General features: G+C 38.7%; 1 protein-coding gene across 5 annotated transcripts in view; it reads left to right on the top strand.

The window, feature by feature from the left end:
• The first annotated feature begins 578 nt into the window (after positions 1-578).
• The window catches only part of GAS2 (growth arrest specific 2), a 115,609-nt gene continuing 97,891 nt past the window's right edge, over positions 579-18,296 (top strand). Inside the window, exons 1-2 of one of the 5 annotated variants that reach the window (XM_053924380.1) lie at positions 579-612; positions 8,917-9,081. In XM_053924380.1, the coding sequence (XP_053780355.1) occupies positions 8,937-9,081 (145 nt within the window). In that variant the 5' untranslated portion in view covers positions 579-612; positions 8,917-8,936. The other 4 variants (XM_053924381.1, XM_053924379.1, XM_045194075.3 and 1 more) reach the window with 4 other exon arrangements.

Below are 18,296 nucleotides of genomic sequence, written 5' to 3'. Positions count from 1 at the left end.
CCATGGAAAGCGGTGACCTGAGGTGATTCGGACACTCACAGCAGAGGTCACCTATACATTAGCGGTGCAGCAGACTGGAACATCTGTCCCTGGCAAGACTGTTCATCTCCGACTACACGTACTAATAAACAACAGTTGGAGAAAATTGCCTGTGACATTCAACATAATGCTGAGCTGAGGCCGAGAGAAGGAAGGGTGGAATTGTATTTCCTTTTGTAAAGCGAAAACAGCCCAAAGCGTAGCCTCTTCTAAAATATGATATTTAAACAGAAGTGTAAGAAATCAAATTGTTCAATTTGGAACGAAAAGTGGCTGAAGTTACTGGAAAGCTCATGCTTCTGAGTCTGCAAAATCACTGGCCAGGACAGCAAAACTTTTCCAACACCCCATTTTAATATTGTGCTAAAGCCATTGACTGCGTTAAAACCCTGGAGTTAAATTTGATCCCCTCCCCACCCCCGGCCCTTTCCCTCTCAGGTTAGTGTTTGGGGGTCAAGGAGGGGGCTGGAGCTTGGCCCTAACCTCGGAATTGCTGCCAAGGGCTTGTAATACAATCTCTCCCCGTTTGAAGGGTAAATCAGTGTCAATTGCGTTTGCCGTCCACCAGAAAAAGTAAGCATTTTACTTCCGCTCGGTCTATGTGGACTGATGAAATGTAGGAAATCTGTTTCTGGCAGCGGGAAAAATCATTTTCCCAAACAGCACCAAGAGGAGCCATCAGAGAAGTATGAAGAGGGGCAGTGCGGCTGTAGCTGCTGCCTCTGCCGCCGGGCTGGTGGGGTGCGGAGAGCGGCTGCTGCAGGACCTGCTCCGGGAGGGGGCCTGGCCCGAGACGCTGCCGAAGCCGAGCCGGGAGCCCCGGCGCCTCTGAGAGCCGCCAGCAGCCAGCTCCGGACGCGGGGGTGAGCAAGGCGGCCGCGCGGTCGCAGCTCTCCGCCAACGCCGCCGCAGCGTGCGCGCTCTGCAGCGCGGGGTCGCGGGAGCCCCTGCCTGCGTGGGCACGGGGGCCGCGGGGCAGGGGGAGGTCTTTAAAAATAACCCGGGGGACCTGGCTGGGCAGGGTGAAGAGCCACCGACTGCTGCCGGACGGGCTCTGGCGCTGAGGGGTGGTCACTGCAGTGGGGTCCTCTCTGATTCACTGGACACAACCATGTGTTCCTCATCCCTATTGTGGAACAGTCCAAGTGCCCGCCGCGGGAAAAGCCCGCTGGGGCGGCTCAGCCAACCAGGGACCGAAGTGAGGATTTCTAATTAGCACATCGATTATAAATGCACACTTACGCACTCGTGCACCAAGGTCGTTGTAATGCATGCGGTTATTGGGGAGCGGGGAGCAGAGTGGGGGGTGGTCTTAATGGACCGATCCTGAATGTTTTCCTTGAGTCAGGAGGCCAGGATGGGAGGAAGCAGGGTGACTCGAGTGATTTGGGGTGATACCCAGTTTTTCGATTCATGAGTTTGACAGAGTTAAGCTTTTTTTTTTTTTTTCCGTGAACACGGAAATGCTAGCCTGTGAATCAACCCCACTTTGGGAATATTTTTTTGCCTAGTATTGTTCATTTTGAGTCCAAAGAGCAGGGTTTTGGAATCTGAAATTGTTTGGGGAGCAGAGGAGCCAACTTTGTTTTAAAGGCATTGATTATTTTGGCAAAATTAAGTTTTATCAGCCCAGTAAAGGAGATTGCCATTAACCTGGTCCAGCCATCCCAAGTTTTACTGTCCTGAAGGGAGAGAGAGCAAAAGCGGAGCCTTACTGCTTGCCACGTTCCAGTCCAGTTGGAGGTGGGGGTGGGTTACTCAGGGCTTTCCTCCAGTTAACTTTTTGGAAATTAAAACACCCTCCCCACCTTCTTCATCTTCCTCCTCTCACCTCCTTCACCTTTATTGTCTTATAATCAAGATCTGCAAAACCTTTCTGTCCCTCCTGTAAACTCCACCTTCTCCCCAAGAGCCCTCTCCAACAAGGCTAGATCAATTGTGTATGGGAGATCTTATGCAGAGGAAATGCGATCTGCTTGTGCGCAGGAACACCCATTTGGCCTCCTAGTGTTAAAATAAAGGCTCAGGCAGGTCGGATGTGCCAGCCTGGCAGGGGGAGTCCACCTTTCCTCCCCACCTATCCCCTGAGATTCACAGAGGCAAGGCTGAGAAGGAGCCCTTGTGCTCGTAGCTTCTTCCCCCAGCCTCTCAGCAGCGTGGACGCTGATTAACTGCAGCTGGGATCTGGTGTGCCCGGCTGTCTCTGAAATCCATCAATGAGCTCCTTCTCGAGGAATGCTCCCCCCTAACCGTGTAGGGGGAGGTGGTGGCTGTGGTGGTCCTCTCCAACATGGGCGTCCTGGTTCTGACTGCCTAAGAGAAGGTAAGGGATGACTGAGGCAGGGGACATTGTAGGCTTCACCCATGGCTCTCTGAGTGGGCTCTGAAACCGAAAGGTAGCGTGGATTTCAGCCTGTATGCTACTAAACTTTGATCTTCTTTCTTTACCTGAGGGCTAAACACCATACTTGTGTGATGTGGTCTCTTCTTTACTGGGGAATAAATTCACATGGCAAAATTTAGTTCCCCTGGTGCGAAAGGTCATATGGTTGCCCCTGAGTTTTCTAGTATCTTGTTAAGGAATCTTAGTTAAAACTTCAACTTGCAGGGATGATGAAATCTCAGGTCTTATGTTAATCCTAAATATGCGATGCATGATTTCAGAAATTTGCTTCAAGCCTGCCAAGTCTGCCTTATAGATATTTGGAGCCTTTGGAAGGTCAAAGTTAACCTTAGTTGAAACCAGACAAGGAGGCTCTAACAAGTGTTTGCAGGGGGACTTTGTTACATTTGTTAAAGTTGCAGAAGATATTGAGGCTATTGTGGTATCTCTGTGGTTTTGGTTTGGGGGCACAAATAGGATATCGCTGTGTTGTTGTTGCTGTTGCTGTTGTTGAATTTTCTCCTGAGCAACTTTCTACTCAGTGTTCTCTCGCTAGAGAAAACCGAGTGCAGGTAGAACATACCTCTTGTCAAAATGAGTGAAACGCTGGTGTAGTTTTTGTCTTTAAACATTTTCAGGGGCACTTCAATTGAGGTTTTGCTAATGCTCTCCGCTTACATGAGATAGATATATGTCTATATATTTCAATAGAAAGTAGAAGTCTGTTAGCTCTCAGCTACATTATAGTTAAATAAAACAGAAAATCATTGCATTACAAACATAAACCTCCCCCCAACAAAATCTCATGAAGTTTTACTAATTAACCTAGATGAAATTTTGATGGAAGTCCTTAAATATTCTAGTTGATTTATGATTTTCAGGTGGTTTTCTATTCAAATTATATTTCAGTCTGGGAGGGGTTCAGAAACCTGTACTAAATTGTTTGGAAGAGTGGTCTAGTACAATATAATTAAAAGAAAAAAGAGAAAAATGCTAATGTCATAAAAATATAAGAAATCAGTTCCCACCCAGTCTTAATTTTTTGGTCATGATTTAAGAAGGAATTACTATTGCAGGTATATCATTATTTGGTTCAGAACAAGTCGTCATGGGGCTCCAGGATACGAAAGGTGCTTGGAAGAGAGTTAGCATTTCCTAATATTGGGCACCAAGAGGCTGAGTAGGGTATTTGTAATGGCTCTGTGGCTATGTAGCCTTGTTACTTTGGGCAAGATATTTTAGGCCTCCAGTGATTTATGAAGAACCAGGAATTTAACTAAGTAAATCTTCTGTCCATTTGAATTTAAAGATTGTATTACATAATTAGGGAAACTAGTCGTGTGTATTGTTTTTGACTATGTTTGGTGCTTCTTTGATTTGTGGACAAGTTGCTCCTCTTAGCCAGGCGTAGAGGTCCATTTACAAGATGTGGAATTGCTTTTATGATTAAATTTTGAACTTTAATTTCTGATTAGGCCTTTAGGTTAAGATTTTGCATTCATGACATTGGTTGCGAATATGTAGCACTGTAGAGATATTATTGGTTAGCCAAAATGAATCCCATAAGAGTAAAGAACTCGGAATGGTGAAAGAGCCATCTTTTGCTATTAATTCCTTGAGTCTAGCTTGCAAGTTACCATTTTCTCCTTCAAGATTTTGGGAGGGTGTTTGGCTTAGGGTATTTATTTATTTGTTTTACATTTGTAAAAGATAGTGTTACTGGTCTATAAACTGTTTCTCCATTGTTTCACACCCAGAGTGCACACAGCTGACCAGGCTGGGGTGAGGTGAATGTGCAGAAGGGAACAAAGGTGGCCTTTGGGGTGGGACCCTTCACTGTGGTGTGTTAGCACTCTTTGTTTTGAAGGGTCACAGTTAGGGAGTCTGTGTGGGGGTGGGGAAGGTGGGTCCTCACGACCTGTCGCAGTCGTTTTGGGAGGTGTAGCACTCCTCTATCGTAATAGCTGATGGCCTTTACCTGGTGTCAAAAACCAAGCATAGTTTGTTAACAAAAGTTGTTTTTAAAAACACATGCAACCTACTCATGTTAGAGCAAAACATTTCATTGATCATCCTATGAAGAAAACTGGGTTTTCTAATATTTATGATTTTGTTTCATCAGTACTTTGTTTTCATGTCTCTTCTTTAGCCTTTGTCTTCTCTTGGTGATTTAGAGGTCTACAAAGTGTTCCTATTTTGTTGTAGAGTTGCTTTTCTTTTTAAAATCAGTCAGTGGAAGTCAACAGAAGGCATATTCCCTCTGGTGATAATTTAGGTTCAGCTAGTATTTAATGAATCTAAAGCGCATGCCAACACTGGCACAAATATTTAATCTTCAAAATTATATTCCAAGTGTTAACCTCCATTGCACATACTAAAGGTCTCAGGTACAAAAAGAAAATGACATATAATCGGAATACAACAGCTATTAAGTAAGTAGGCAATAGAGGTAGTATTTGACCACACGGCTTCTGATTCCAATTCTAAAATTACAATTAATATTCATTAGTCAGGCTTTCTAATGGAATCTCATAGCAGCCAGTTATCCTATAATGTTTATTATTTTGTTCTTATTTTTCTTCCTTTCCATTTGTTTTCTATGCAGTATTGCAATGCAATTTTTTATAACATGTCAACCAAGTCTAGAGCTAGACCAGAAGCCATCTTGGCCATTCAGAGCACACCTCTAGGCGGTGTGAACGAATACTTTATCTTCAGAGGCAAAACTATGAGTTCTTCAGCTGGGATTCTGGAGCAACAGACTAAACAGAGTCTTTAAGCATGTGATATTTTACTTTCGGAGTCATTAATTTTTCTTCTTCCCCTGGGCTAATTCACATCTCATCATATTCATAATGGTTATTCCAGAATCACTTCTATGGAAAGAGAGGAAAAAAATACACACATTCTTTGAAGAAATCTGTATTAAGTTTCTGCATGTTTTTCGCTTTAAGTTTTATTTTTTTCTGAATTCCAAATCCAGGGGGTTGAGTTATCCACTTTTAGATAGAGTCATAAACCTCGGAGAAGCCATAGTAAGGAGGGCCCGTGGAAGTATTTGAGTTCTTACTCCTCTTTCCAAAGTGGTTGTCTTTGTTCAGTATTTGGGAAAGTCACTTATAAAACTCTGTAAATATCTAGATTATATGAATTTTAATCATAACATCCTTCAGTGTTTTGATGCAGTATATAAAAAAAATGTTTTTTGTTTTCCCAAACTTGAACTTCTTTCTTCACATCTAGTGAATCATTAATCATTTTACTTCCCATCTTTAAAAGCTACCCCTTCTCATCTCCTGTGGTTTTTTTTAAAACTTCTGAATGAATTCAAAAGATCAAAAATGATCTTTTAATTATAGTTTGTTCTTTGTGATTTAATTCAACTCATCCACATTGATTAAACATTTGTTAAAAAATTAAAAAAGGTTATCATCCTGGAGTGGTCTTTTTATCTTTGGAAATATAAATTTGTGTGACTTTTGTTCACCCAGTTTAACCAGTTCAACAGGAAGCTACTTCACCGTGGAGCAAGTCTTCCATTCCCCTGCTGACTGGGTTCATCTCCGTGGTTCATAGTCATGTCTCTGCCACTAACTAACTCCAAGACCTCTCCATGTAGTGACTGACTTCCAGCCGAGCCTCAGATGGTGATTTAAAGTATGAAGAAAGGACCAATTTGGGTTAAAATCCAAAGTTTTTTCAAAAGAGACTTAAGCAGAGGAGTTCCTATCCATGACAGTGACTTTAAGTGTCAACATATTTGGCCTCTATTTAATTACTTCTCTTCTATTTCATGCTGATTACCCCCTAAGGCTTATTTCTCCCACTTTTACCTCCTGGTAAAAAGTACCGTAACCCTTTTCTTGTTTTTTTGTCCTTTGTATATAACTTTGATTATATACAAAGCAGCATAACAAAAATTGCTTCATTACTCTTGCTGTGTTTACTTAATGATCATCTATAAATATTAGAAGATAGTTTGAATTACATTTCTGGCAAAATACAGGACAGACTACATGAGAAATAAATGTGCCACTGTCAAGAAAATAAAAACATCACTGTTCAGAAGTACCGAGGGGAAGGATTGTGTCCCTCTGGCTCACTGACACTGTTACACACCATTAGGCCTACTGTAAACTATCCCTTGATGAATTCTTTGCTGGACAATGAGCTTAAGAATCTGAGGTGTCTTCTTGCTTTTACAGAGCAGAATAGGACTCTGATGCTTAAATGGAAGTTGCAGAACACATAATAGGATGTAGCTAAAGTTACTGACCTACCACATCTCACTTTCAGGAAAGTAGTGGGAGAGATTGTGTCTTGAGAAGAAAGGCATTTTAGAGGTAACCCTTTTAAGATTTCAATTAGTTATTTAAATGTATGAATCATGTGCTTAAATGTAATATTACTTAAATGTTTGTTTCGGAGGCTAGCTAGCCTATAGGAATCCTAACCAGTTCCAAGGAGATGTTTTGTTTTCCTGCGACTAGACCTATTTTTGAAAGAACTGGGGCAAAAATGTTCTAGGTGCTTTATGTTTAATGGCAAGATTTGGAGAAAATTTTAGGACTTTGTCTGAATAATGTGACGATTAACTACAAAAGAATAGGTGATGGTACTCTTCTGGTTCCTATAATGATAACTTAGTAACATATGACAAGGTGTAGTGCAAATCTTTGCACTGGTTCACTATAGGTACTTAGATATAGAGAGATTTATTAAAAATCTTTTCAAAGAAAATTTGTGGTAATTGTTTTGCAAAAAAAAAAGTTACTCCAAAGCATAGGTGTTTAGAAATGCAATTATCTGTGTTTTTAGGTTACATAGTTATGACACCTTTTAGGGGTTTTTGCTCTAACTGCCTTTTCTGATACTATAGCAGAATGGGAGATGGTCACACTTTGCACTTTTCTGAACACCAATATCTTTTCATGTTTTAAAAAGCAGTCTTTAAAAGACGAAAATTATCCTATGATAAGAGAATTAGATTATGTAAAATTTCAAAGAACAGAACTGACAAGAGTGTATATATGCTTATATTGACAACTTAAATATACCATAATTATTGAAATATAGCTGAAAACCCCATTACGTCATATGAATCTTACTTCTTGCCAGTTGTGTTTTCATTTTTGTTCAGTAATAATGAAGTGCATTTAGTTACTTCATATGCACTATTGGTGTACAGAATAGAGTCCTACACATTGTTAAACTCATGAGTTTGTTACTTTAGCTGCTTCAGTGTTACTTCTGTAGTCTTCGGTCCTATAAGTAATGCATACGAAAGTGCTATGTTCAAGGCCAGGTATATATTCAAACAACTTTGCTACAAACCACCTAGGGGACCGTGATGCCTGTAAGGTGGCCAGGTTAATGAAATCAACTTTTATTTTGTAGATGTAAGGTAATGTTTTTTTAAATCCTTACCTGAGGATTTGTTTTAATGAGAGAGAGAGACAGACAGAGACAGAGAGAGAGAGAGAGACAGAAAGAAATATCACTTGTATCCCGCATGTGCCCCCAAACCCATAACCTAGGTATGTGTCCTGACCAGGAATTGAACCTTCGTATGGGATGACTCTCCAACCAACTGAGCTACCCAACCAGGGTTGTAGATATAAGATGGGAAATATGGTTGCAAACAAAACTAGGATGAAAAACCCATAAAGTGAAAAGATACAAAGTAAGACAAAATAAAAACTTGCAGCAGTACTTGTTAGAATGATTGTGTTATTCTTGGGTTATACTCTGGTTTCTTGAGGAATCTATTTTGTAAAATGTGTCATTCAGAAAAAGGTATGAAGACCCAGATTCGAACCTGACTGTGCCGTGATCTAGCTGTCCATTCTTGGTTAAGTCACTGATGGTCTCCGGTTTTTGTTTTCATTAACTGTAGTACAAGATAAATACATCAGGGACTCTTTGAAAGCACCTCCTACCCTGTTCCTGACCCAGTTCTCTGAATCATGAACCATGATTGCTCAGCCATCTGCAAAAACCCAAGTACTATGCTTTATCCTATAGGAAGTACTTTTAAGGGTATTGACCATATGTTCACAATGAACCGTGCAAATACTGTCACTGCTAGCACTCAGTCCTAAAGTTCTGTAGCAATCTACAGTTTCCAAAATGAATGCAAACAATGTGAGTTTACAATTTCGATTCTCAAATTTTAATCAACAACTTTGCTTGCTTTTGAATAAGTAGAGTTTCTTGTTTTAGAAACTGACCCTTTTTAAATGTGATGTTTTACACAAGCTTAGCGCTTACTGTTTGATTCTTCTCTGACCTTTGATTGCTGCTATTTTCTACCAAGTGGCTGGTTAACAGTGATAGGACCAGTAAAGATAGCAGTGTTTCCTGGGGGTTAATCATTAATAACCTGACCCGTCATCAACATTTCCATGGATCTGGTTCCTTCTTTTGTCATTGGCACCAACATTTTAATAAGAAAGTCTGAATAAAAAGCAATTACTCTTTTGTTTCCAAAACAGGTATTACAAGTGGATAAATAATGTGCACTGCTCTGAGCCCAAAGGTACGCAGTGGACCTGGCCTCTCTGATATGCATCAGTATAGCCAATGGCTGGCCAGCAGACACGAAGCTAATTTGCTACCGATGAAAGAAGATCTGGCCTTGTGGTTAACCAATCTATTAGGTAAGGTTATAAGATCTCATTTTGTGAGCAAAGATAACAGCTTTTTATTTTTTTTTTCCTCCTATAGTGTCCTTCACCTAAGCATGTGATAGCGCCTTGGAAAGAAAGATTTCATTATTTGGGTATTGCATCTGGGAAACCTGAAGCATGTGGAAAACTTAAATGAATTTCCCAATGTCTCTCACAGTAGCTGTGCTTAGTCATTCCAATATCCTGCACTGATATGTGGTCAAATTGCTTATTTCATCTATATGCTGATCTGATTTATTTTTTACTTTTCTTTTATGCCACTGACGAGTCCGACCTATTCTTTGGACATTGCACACAGGCCATCGTCTGTGAAATCCGACTTCTAAAACTAGAGTGCTTTGCCCTACTTTTATAGCAAACCTTCTAAAACTGCTGAATACCCAAACTCTAGAATAAACATAGCTCTCCTTTGTCCAAGTGAGCTGAAGAGAGTCACCCAACCTTGAACTAAAAATTTTCTTTTCATTTCACTTTTGTTTTTAGGTATTCTTCTAAAAGTACCATCTCTGAGAAAAATGCCCCCTCATGCTACAGCTGTCTCTTTTTAAATTTCTATTGTGTGGGCATAGTCATGGGATAAAATTTTAACCATGTGCATTTAAAGGATCATTATATATAGAAACACTATTTTCACCAATAGTTTTTTACAGAGAAGACAATTGATTTATGATCCGAGGGAAGGACCTTTATCGATATATAAGATAGTAGGTTTGAATATCTAGTAAACATATAATTTATATGCCAACATTATTTTATTATCTAAAGAATCATTCAAGGTCTGTGTTTTTATTCATACTTTCTAGCTGAGGAATCTAAAGAGCTTAGTGGGAAGCACCCTGTCCACCTAAAATCTCAGCAAGGTTTGGAAAGACTGTAGCATGTTTTAGCAAGGCTGGCCTTTTGCTCGCCATGGCTCTGGATTTTTCACGGATCTTTACTTTTTTTTGGTTTTTGCCTTTTTAGGGTGAGGATGCTTTCTTTTCCTCACCGTGTGCACAATATTTGGACAATCTGTGCAGTCTCACTAGGGCTATAGCATGCGAGTGTGCCACATGTTATACCTTCCACGAGGGCGCCCAGCCAGAGCGTGAGGGCAGAATGGCAGAGAGCCCAGGAGACCCTTCCCCAGGCTGTGGAGCTGTGTCCACTAGAAGGAAGAGGCTACCTACCCCCTTTTGCAGTTCACCCATGCAAAGGAGGAACTTTTATCTCCATCACATAGGGGGAGTCAACTTAACCTAAACAAGTGGATTTCCTCTCTTTATTTCTGTCCTGAGGTTCACTAATGATTGCTACACTAGTAATTTATTATTAACTTTGAGCTGTCTCTAGATATGGGCTATCACAAGGACGCAGTATAGAATAGACAATAAGAGAACAGACTTGATGTAGACTGCCTGTGTTTGAACCCCAGAACTGTGACTTACCAGCAATGTGATAGTTGCACAAATTACTTAACCTCTCTGTGCCTCAGTTTCCTCATCTGTGAAGTGCAGTGGTAGCAGAGCCTACTTGGTAGGGTTGCAGTGGGATTACGTGCACTACTTAGAAAGTGCCCTGACGTATTGTAAACACTATATATGTTACTGCTATTTTAACTGTATAGTTCAGTGCTACTCTTAATTTGATTTTGTGGATAAGTTTATTTATTGAGTAAATATTTGAGTGTGCAGAAGTATGAAGTATTAGTTTAAAAATATGGACACTGGAATCAGGAGGCTTGAATTCAAATCTTAATTCTACCTCTTACTTGCTCTGTGAAACAGGGCCAGTGTCTAAATGCACTGTGCCTCTACTTCTTCATCTACAACTTAAGTAAAATACTGTAGGGTTGTTGGCAATTTGAATCAAATGATCACATTTAGAATCAGGCTTGTTGCATAGTAATCCACTAGCTGTAGTGAATATGAACTATTGTATTTTTGTGTTCCAGACACAGGTGAAGTACTGGTGGGTAGAGTGGTGATTAAATATGGACATAATGCCTGTTCTTACACATGTTGAAAATGAAACATTAAATAAGTAATTGAATTCATTACATAATTCATTAATTGGGCTTGTTATAAACACTAAAAGATACAGGTTGAAATAAGAGTGTAAAAACAAGGAGGTGGTTGTGGGGCAAAGGATTGCAGGACTTGGGGGTCTTATATATGTTTCAGTGGAGGACTGAAGAATGGTTAATCGCTAGCCAGCTGAAGCATGGGAGAGGAGGCTGGGTGGAGGGATGGCATGTGCTGAGACAGAAAGGAGTTTGGTACCTGGGAAGAACTGAATGAAGGCTAGTGTCGAACGTGCAGATCAAGGAGAGAGTTTACCGACACTTGCAGGTGCTAGGTGGTACACTGCTTAGACGACCGTGTTCAGGAACTTTTTAATTCATAGTATCATCAGTGAGGAGCTGTGAGGTTCTAGACAGGGGGGATGGTGATTAATTAGAGTATAGCCTGATTACACAGGGACGTTCCAAGGTCCCATGACTTGTCATCAAAGGCATTTTATTTGGTGAATGTGATCATTTACAAAGCAGCTTGATCAGTGTGAGCAGCCCAAGACAACCTCAAAGAATAGAGAGTCACTGTGTGTGTAATGGAAAGATCCTTGGAATAAGAGTCAGGAGACCTGGCTCCTAACAGGACGTCAGGAGACCTGGCTTCTGATTCTGGCTCTGCCTCTCGGTAGGAAACTTGCCCAAAGTCAGTCAGCTATCTTTTTCTGGGCTCAGTGTCCTCAACCATAAAACGAAGGGGCTGGAGTGGATGATCTCTAATGTCCTTTCCAGTTCCAAAAGTCTCAGTTTCCAAGAAATCCATCTCTTGAAACCCAGTTTTTGAGATCATCAATATGTATAAACAAGGAGAAAATAATATGCATAAGTGAATCTTTTCTTTAAAGAATAGACTAATTATTTTTTAATGCTAGCAGTTGGTAACACAAATGCAACTGATGGCTTGTGAGATTTTCTCAGAAAAGGAATCTCAAAAGAACTGAGGGAGTATTGAATATTTTACAATATTTCAAGATATTGTAAAATACCACCTTGTGTTGACTTAAATTCATAAAAGTAGATAGATAATAGACTTCAAGTGAATTTCCTTATGGTAACTTAAAGAGTAGAACAATAACTCGACATTATTTAAGTGGTAAAACATTTGGGGATGAGAAAGTATGTTATATATTGGAATGGGGATATACAGGGAAGAAAAATGTATGGTTCTGTGGGAAGATATTTTTATTACATATATTAGGTACATTTAGAATTCATATATTTTAGAAATGAAGTCAGTAAAGTACACTTTAAAACTATTTATTGCTGGCCATTTTATCACCTGAGAAATATTTTCAAATTTATATTATGGAGCTCTCTTTCAATTCTTGCTTTGTATCTACTTGAAAGTTAGAGATACCGTGGAAGTAGTTTCAAAGTGGATGCTGTCTTTATATAAAGTATCTGATTTTTTTTGATGAGGTTAAAATTCACATTCTACATTAAATCTTTTAATTAGATTTTACCACTATGATGTGGACCTTACTTGTGGAAAGGTTCACTACTTCTTTTCAGTAATACTTGATTAAAATGTAACATTTTTCTTTTTATGTCTTTCAAAAGAAGTGTTATTATAGTCTAAATTCAGATATTTCTGCTCCTTCATATAAAATAAATTGAAAGATGTAGTTACTTAAGGAACACTCAGTTTAGATTTAGAAGTTTTGGGTGCATAAAAATTAATTGATGGAGAAAAAACTTGTTCCATTGGTTCATAGATCAGTATCTGCATTCATGTCACATGTGGAGGTGTAATGTAATTTTCAGGCATATGAAACTTAATCAGTAGCATGAATACATACCCCTTTAGATTCTTACGCACAGCATTAGAGCAGCAATAGAAAAATTTTAGGCTATCTAAAATATACATACAGAATATAAAATGACAGCTGTGCTGTGAGAAGTTAGCCAAGATGAGTAAATAGTTGTGGTGGTTGGGATTTCTTTATGAGATAGCACACCAGTGATGTGATTCATAAGGACATCATGTAATATTTGCTGCCTACTCACATATCTTTGGAAATATTAGCTGATCTAATGGAAAATACTTTTGTAGTGCACATATTATGTTTCTCAACAGCTGGCACCATGCAGCGGTTTTATGAACATTAAGAAAAGGGCAGCAAAAGAATCCTGAATTTCCCTTCATTCTTCCCTGTAAAACAGGTATTTGGCCATTGTCCCCTATTATACATTAAGTATATGCATTTCATTTTTATTTTTGACCTTCTGTTTCATTATTTTTGTTTGTCAACTAGCTGTTTCCCATTTGTTATTGATCTGTGTCCTTAGGACATGTTCCAACATCAAATATTATACAAATAAATCTTGGGGAAAACTTAATTATCGCTTTGAGTAAACAACATGTTTTTATTTACTTTTTCTATTTTTTTATGTTGTTCAATACAGTTGTCTTCATTTCCCTCCCACCACTCTCCTCCCTAAACAAAATGTTTTTAAATTATCAGTCTCTGGTTATAGCAAAAGCCCACCATTCAAATAGATTAGGCACATTCTACAAATTTAATAATTATTGATGGACTATTGAAAATTGTTATTGGCTTAGCTTTGAAATGTTCTCAAATTGTTTATTCACTTGTGTGCATTAATCAATTGAAAATGATGATTTACCTTTATCTTTAATTAGTATTTGTTTAAAAATACTATGTGAAATCACATGGGAATATGTTTTTGAACAAATATTTAAGTAGCAAAGAAATTGACATTGCTCTTATAGATCTTTAGTTACAGGCATAGGTGTTGGAATACCTGCAGGGACTTTGAGTAAGTTGTAAGATACATTGCAAATCAAGTTTTGCTGAATTGATTTTACCTCCATTAGAAATGCATTATGAAAATTGATGTTATGGTGACTTTTCCTTTCTCTGACTTTCCACTAAAAAATTCAGTTGTTAGATGCTTAATATGACCAATAAGTAATTTTCTTTGATCAGTTATTTATAAAAATAACCTATTCTCAGCATTAAAAAGTTAACCATGTACTTACTAGAGTTGTTGTTGTCTACCAAGTTTTGAACAGCTTTCTTTTCTTTTTTCTTAAAGCCCTTTTAGGAGATCCACATTCTGCTGAGCTCTTATGTTCTCAATAAGGTGGCATCTTTTGCTACTTCAAAAGTTTAAAGAATCAAGTTCATGTTCACAAACTGACATCTTTCAGAAAAGTTACTGCCCAATTTTTTGACCCACCTTTTCCAACAGAACCAGCTTTGTCTTGTCTTGATATAAGCGCAGGGTAGAGAATGGGAATTGCTGTGGTAGAGATGATGACCTAAGGTTTCTGGATAGAATGAATCATTTTCTACCTCACAACCTTCAAATTTCAGTCTCAAAACACTTGAGTAATTCAAGTCCAGATAGCAGATGAGTTCTCTAATTAGAGAAACATACTGAGATTGAGAGGTACAGTGGAGTTTCAAATAGAGACTGATCCTATCTGGTTCACCTGTGCAGATAAAATATGCCAGTTTTCTTCTGCGGTAAATCAGGTCACCTATCAGAACATGCCTGAATGACATTCTCAGGCATTCTCCAATTTCCAAGGTGAACTGCTATTCATTTTTCAGCCCTGCTATTGTTATCTTCAGCCCTGTGCTGTTTTTGTTTGTTTCTTTTTGCCTGAAGGGCTTTCTGTGGAGTTTCTACAGAGAAAAATACAACGGAATTAGGGAGAGTGCATTGTAATGGGAAATAGTCATTTATATATTCAGCAAATACTCATTTAAGTAGTCAAGCAGGGTAACTAACAGCATAAACTATTAACCTAGCCATCATGGTTTAAAGAGCCAGATTCACTGGGTGACCTTAGGCAGGTTACTGAATCTAAGTGCCTCAGTTTCATCAACTATAAAATGGGTGTAATGGTAGCCCCCAACATCGTAGCTTTGTGAGAATATTAAAAACATGAATACATGTAAAGTGACTGGCATACAGTAAGAACTCAAATGTTAAAGACCATTATTAAATGCTATCATGTCTCTAGGAATCTGAGTTTACTACTACAAACTTATTGGGAGGAAAACATTCTTCCTCAGCAAAGTGTAAGATAAAAGGGCTTCTTTTTTCTGATGGTGGCTCTATTCTAAAACACTGTAGGTTGGTACTTAATCGTAATGGAAATTATGGCAAGCATATATTTCTGGGAGGAATCCACTGATGTGTACAAGCATGTGTGTTGATTTTTAGTTACCCGACAGATGTTTATTCCATATCATTGTCCCCTAATATTTTCATAGGAAGTGCGCGCCCACAATTCTTAACCAAAATCCCTGATCTGTGTCTACTGGCAGGTTGCCAGTCATGGCTGAACTGATGGTGTGACGATCAAAGCCTACGATTACAAACTCGGGAGGTGAAGACGTTACCCCTAGACTAGGCTATTTTAGGTTGACCTTCAGGTGCATAGCCTGCACAACCCAGTGTGGGTCAGTACCTGAGAAGATTCAAATCAGCTGTTCATCGCCCTGGCTTTCCCCACACATACCAACAGGGAAGGGTGGGGCTGGGGAAGAAGTGACTCTATGTTCTAAGAATCCTACTGCTTCTAGTATTTAGAAGCTACTGTCTCAAACCACCTACACAAGATAAATATCTCCTTCTGCCTAACGAAGACATTTTAGCTTTGTATAATACTTACTTGAGAAATTGTGATTGGTTCATCAAGGCCTGTTCTAATGGATATGTCATAGCTCAATTCAGCTAACTTTATGTTATTTTTTTATACTTCTGGTAATATTAATGTAATAAGAATGAGATAATATATTATGCTGTACAAGGATTATATCTGATTTCTTACAATTATATAGCACGTTTAAAATGTGTATTTTATGATTCTTAATCTTTGGATGGAAAATACATTACATGTGAAGGTTTTTAAAAATACTTCTCTGTCTTGCATTTTTCCTTCATTTGAGGCGGCACACTCAACTATAAAGTATGTAACAGTGCCTGTTTTAGCCAAAAAAAAAAAAAAATCTCACCTTTTGGAGCTATAAAATACACAGAATTGAAAGCTGACACCTAATATATTTTTCATTAGATACAGATGTTCAATGTAAATTCTTTTTTTAAGGGTTCATGAAAATCAGGATAACTACAAAATTTCAGAAACAATGCATAAAAGTAACAATCATACCTTTTGGGAAATTGATAACAGCTTTCAAATGAAAGACATTTTCTTTTTATAATTTATAAATTCTTGTAAATATTATAATTATCTTGGCACTTAACATTATGAGTAGAATCTTAAATTGCCATGGAGCTTTTATATATATATATATATACACACATACACACACACATATATATATGTACACACATTCAACAATTTTTTAATGTTTATCTTAACTTGAGATTTAATTGTTAATTTTGAAAATATTCTTAGTGATTATTTCATTCTTGTTTGCAAAATACTATTCATATGTTAGAAAGTGCGCACCAATGTGGTGAACGCATGATACAAATTCGGTTGTGCTGGCTCTTTGTATCTTGAGACTGTGACTTTCATTCCCGAACTGGGTTGAGCTGCACACAGTGTTGAAATAATAGTTCTGAATAGGCTATGTCTGTGCTGAGAACTTAGAGCTGCTGATGTTTTGCCACCTGCAGAAGCCATTATCCTACCGGGGGTCGAAATGTGAACTAGCCAGTGGGGAAAAAAAGAACATTAAAAAAAGAGTAATTCTCTTTTCTTTTCTTACCTACCCTTCCCCCAACCCAAAACAGAAAAAAAAATTTTTTTCAAACAGATGTTTCTTGAAACCCAAATGTATTAGATATTGAGAGTTTAACTTTAAGCCAGTAGTTTATGTCTTCTTCCTAACAACTAATTGTTCATGGATTTGAGCTGCATGCATTTAAGATAAAAGTTAATCTGATGAGAGTCTCAGTATAAAACTTAAAAATACCTCATTTTATTTTGCCTTAACCACTTTTCACAAAAATAATACCCAATATTTCCTCAAAGTTTTCCAGTAGTTTATTTCTCCATTTGTTAATTCACATGCTCTTTGAACACATTAACTAGGTGCCTACTATGTGAATAACATTATGTTTACCTTCATAGGTAAACGCACACACACAAACACACCTCCAGAGGTTTACAGGGTATTGAGGAACAAGACCTTTATACTGAACATGTTACTAGCTACAATAGTTTGGTAGTGCCAACGTGAGTGATATCCATGATTGTAACCATACAGAAAAGAGATCAGTGTGCACTGGGAGAATCTCTTTCCGGATTTCTGATTGAGGGACAGCTGGAAGTTGGCCAGGCAGATAGAAGGTAAGACACTGCCGGCAGGGGCTGTGCCCGGAACAAAGGCCTGACAGTAGGAGCTGGAAGGTCTGCTAATGGAACCGTGAGGGCAGGGTGCAGACCAAGGAGCAGGGTGTCAGGCCGTTAGATTAGAAAGTTAGATTAGTGGATTTAGGGAGTATTGGGTTAAAGTGTATACATGTCATCTTTTAAGTAGAGAAGAAGATTAGGGACTATTCCTAAAGATGAAGAATGACCCAGTGAGGGTGGTGTTTAGCAATAATAGTTTTAGCAATGAGCGTGATATGTATGGGACAAAAAAGTTTAAGATTTCAAGGAATAACCATTGCTCTTATTGCTAGAGGTTTAGGTATCAGATCAGGAAATTTTTTATTAAGATTATGGTATAAGAAACATGTCCTGGCTGGTGTGGCTCAGTAGATTGAGTGCCAGCCTGCGAACCAAAGGGTTGCTGGTTCTATTCCCAGTTAGGGCATATGCCTGGGTTGCAGGCCAGGTCCCCAGTAGGGGGGTCGTGAGTGCAACCACACATTGATGTTTCGCTCCTTCTCTGTCTCCCTCCCTTCCCCTCTGCTTAAAAATAAATACAATCTTAAAAACAATAACAGTAGAAGCATGAATCTACAGGATTTGTCACAAATAAGTTACAGGAAATTATAACAGGAAAAGAAAATATTGTGAAACTTAGAAAATTACAGAACCAGGAGCAGGAGAAAGCTTTGGAGGTGATGAGTTTGGGGGAGCATGTAAGTAGTGGTTTTACAGGGGCTGGTGGAATGGGGCCATCAGGAGTGACAGTTAAAAAATACAGGGTTTCTTAGGGTGTTATAAAATTGTTCAAAA

This window comes from Desmodus rotundus, chromosome 5 (assembly GCF_022682495.2).
Source record: "Desmodus rotundus isolate HL8 chromosome 5, HLdesRot8A.1, whole genome shotgun sequence".
Lineage (NCBI taxonomy): Eukaryota > Metazoa > Chordata > Mammalia > Chiroptera > Phyllostomidae > Desmodus > Desmodus rotundus.
Note: the sequence above shows the minus strand (reverse complement) of the source record. Positions and strands in the feature narration are given on the sequence as shown.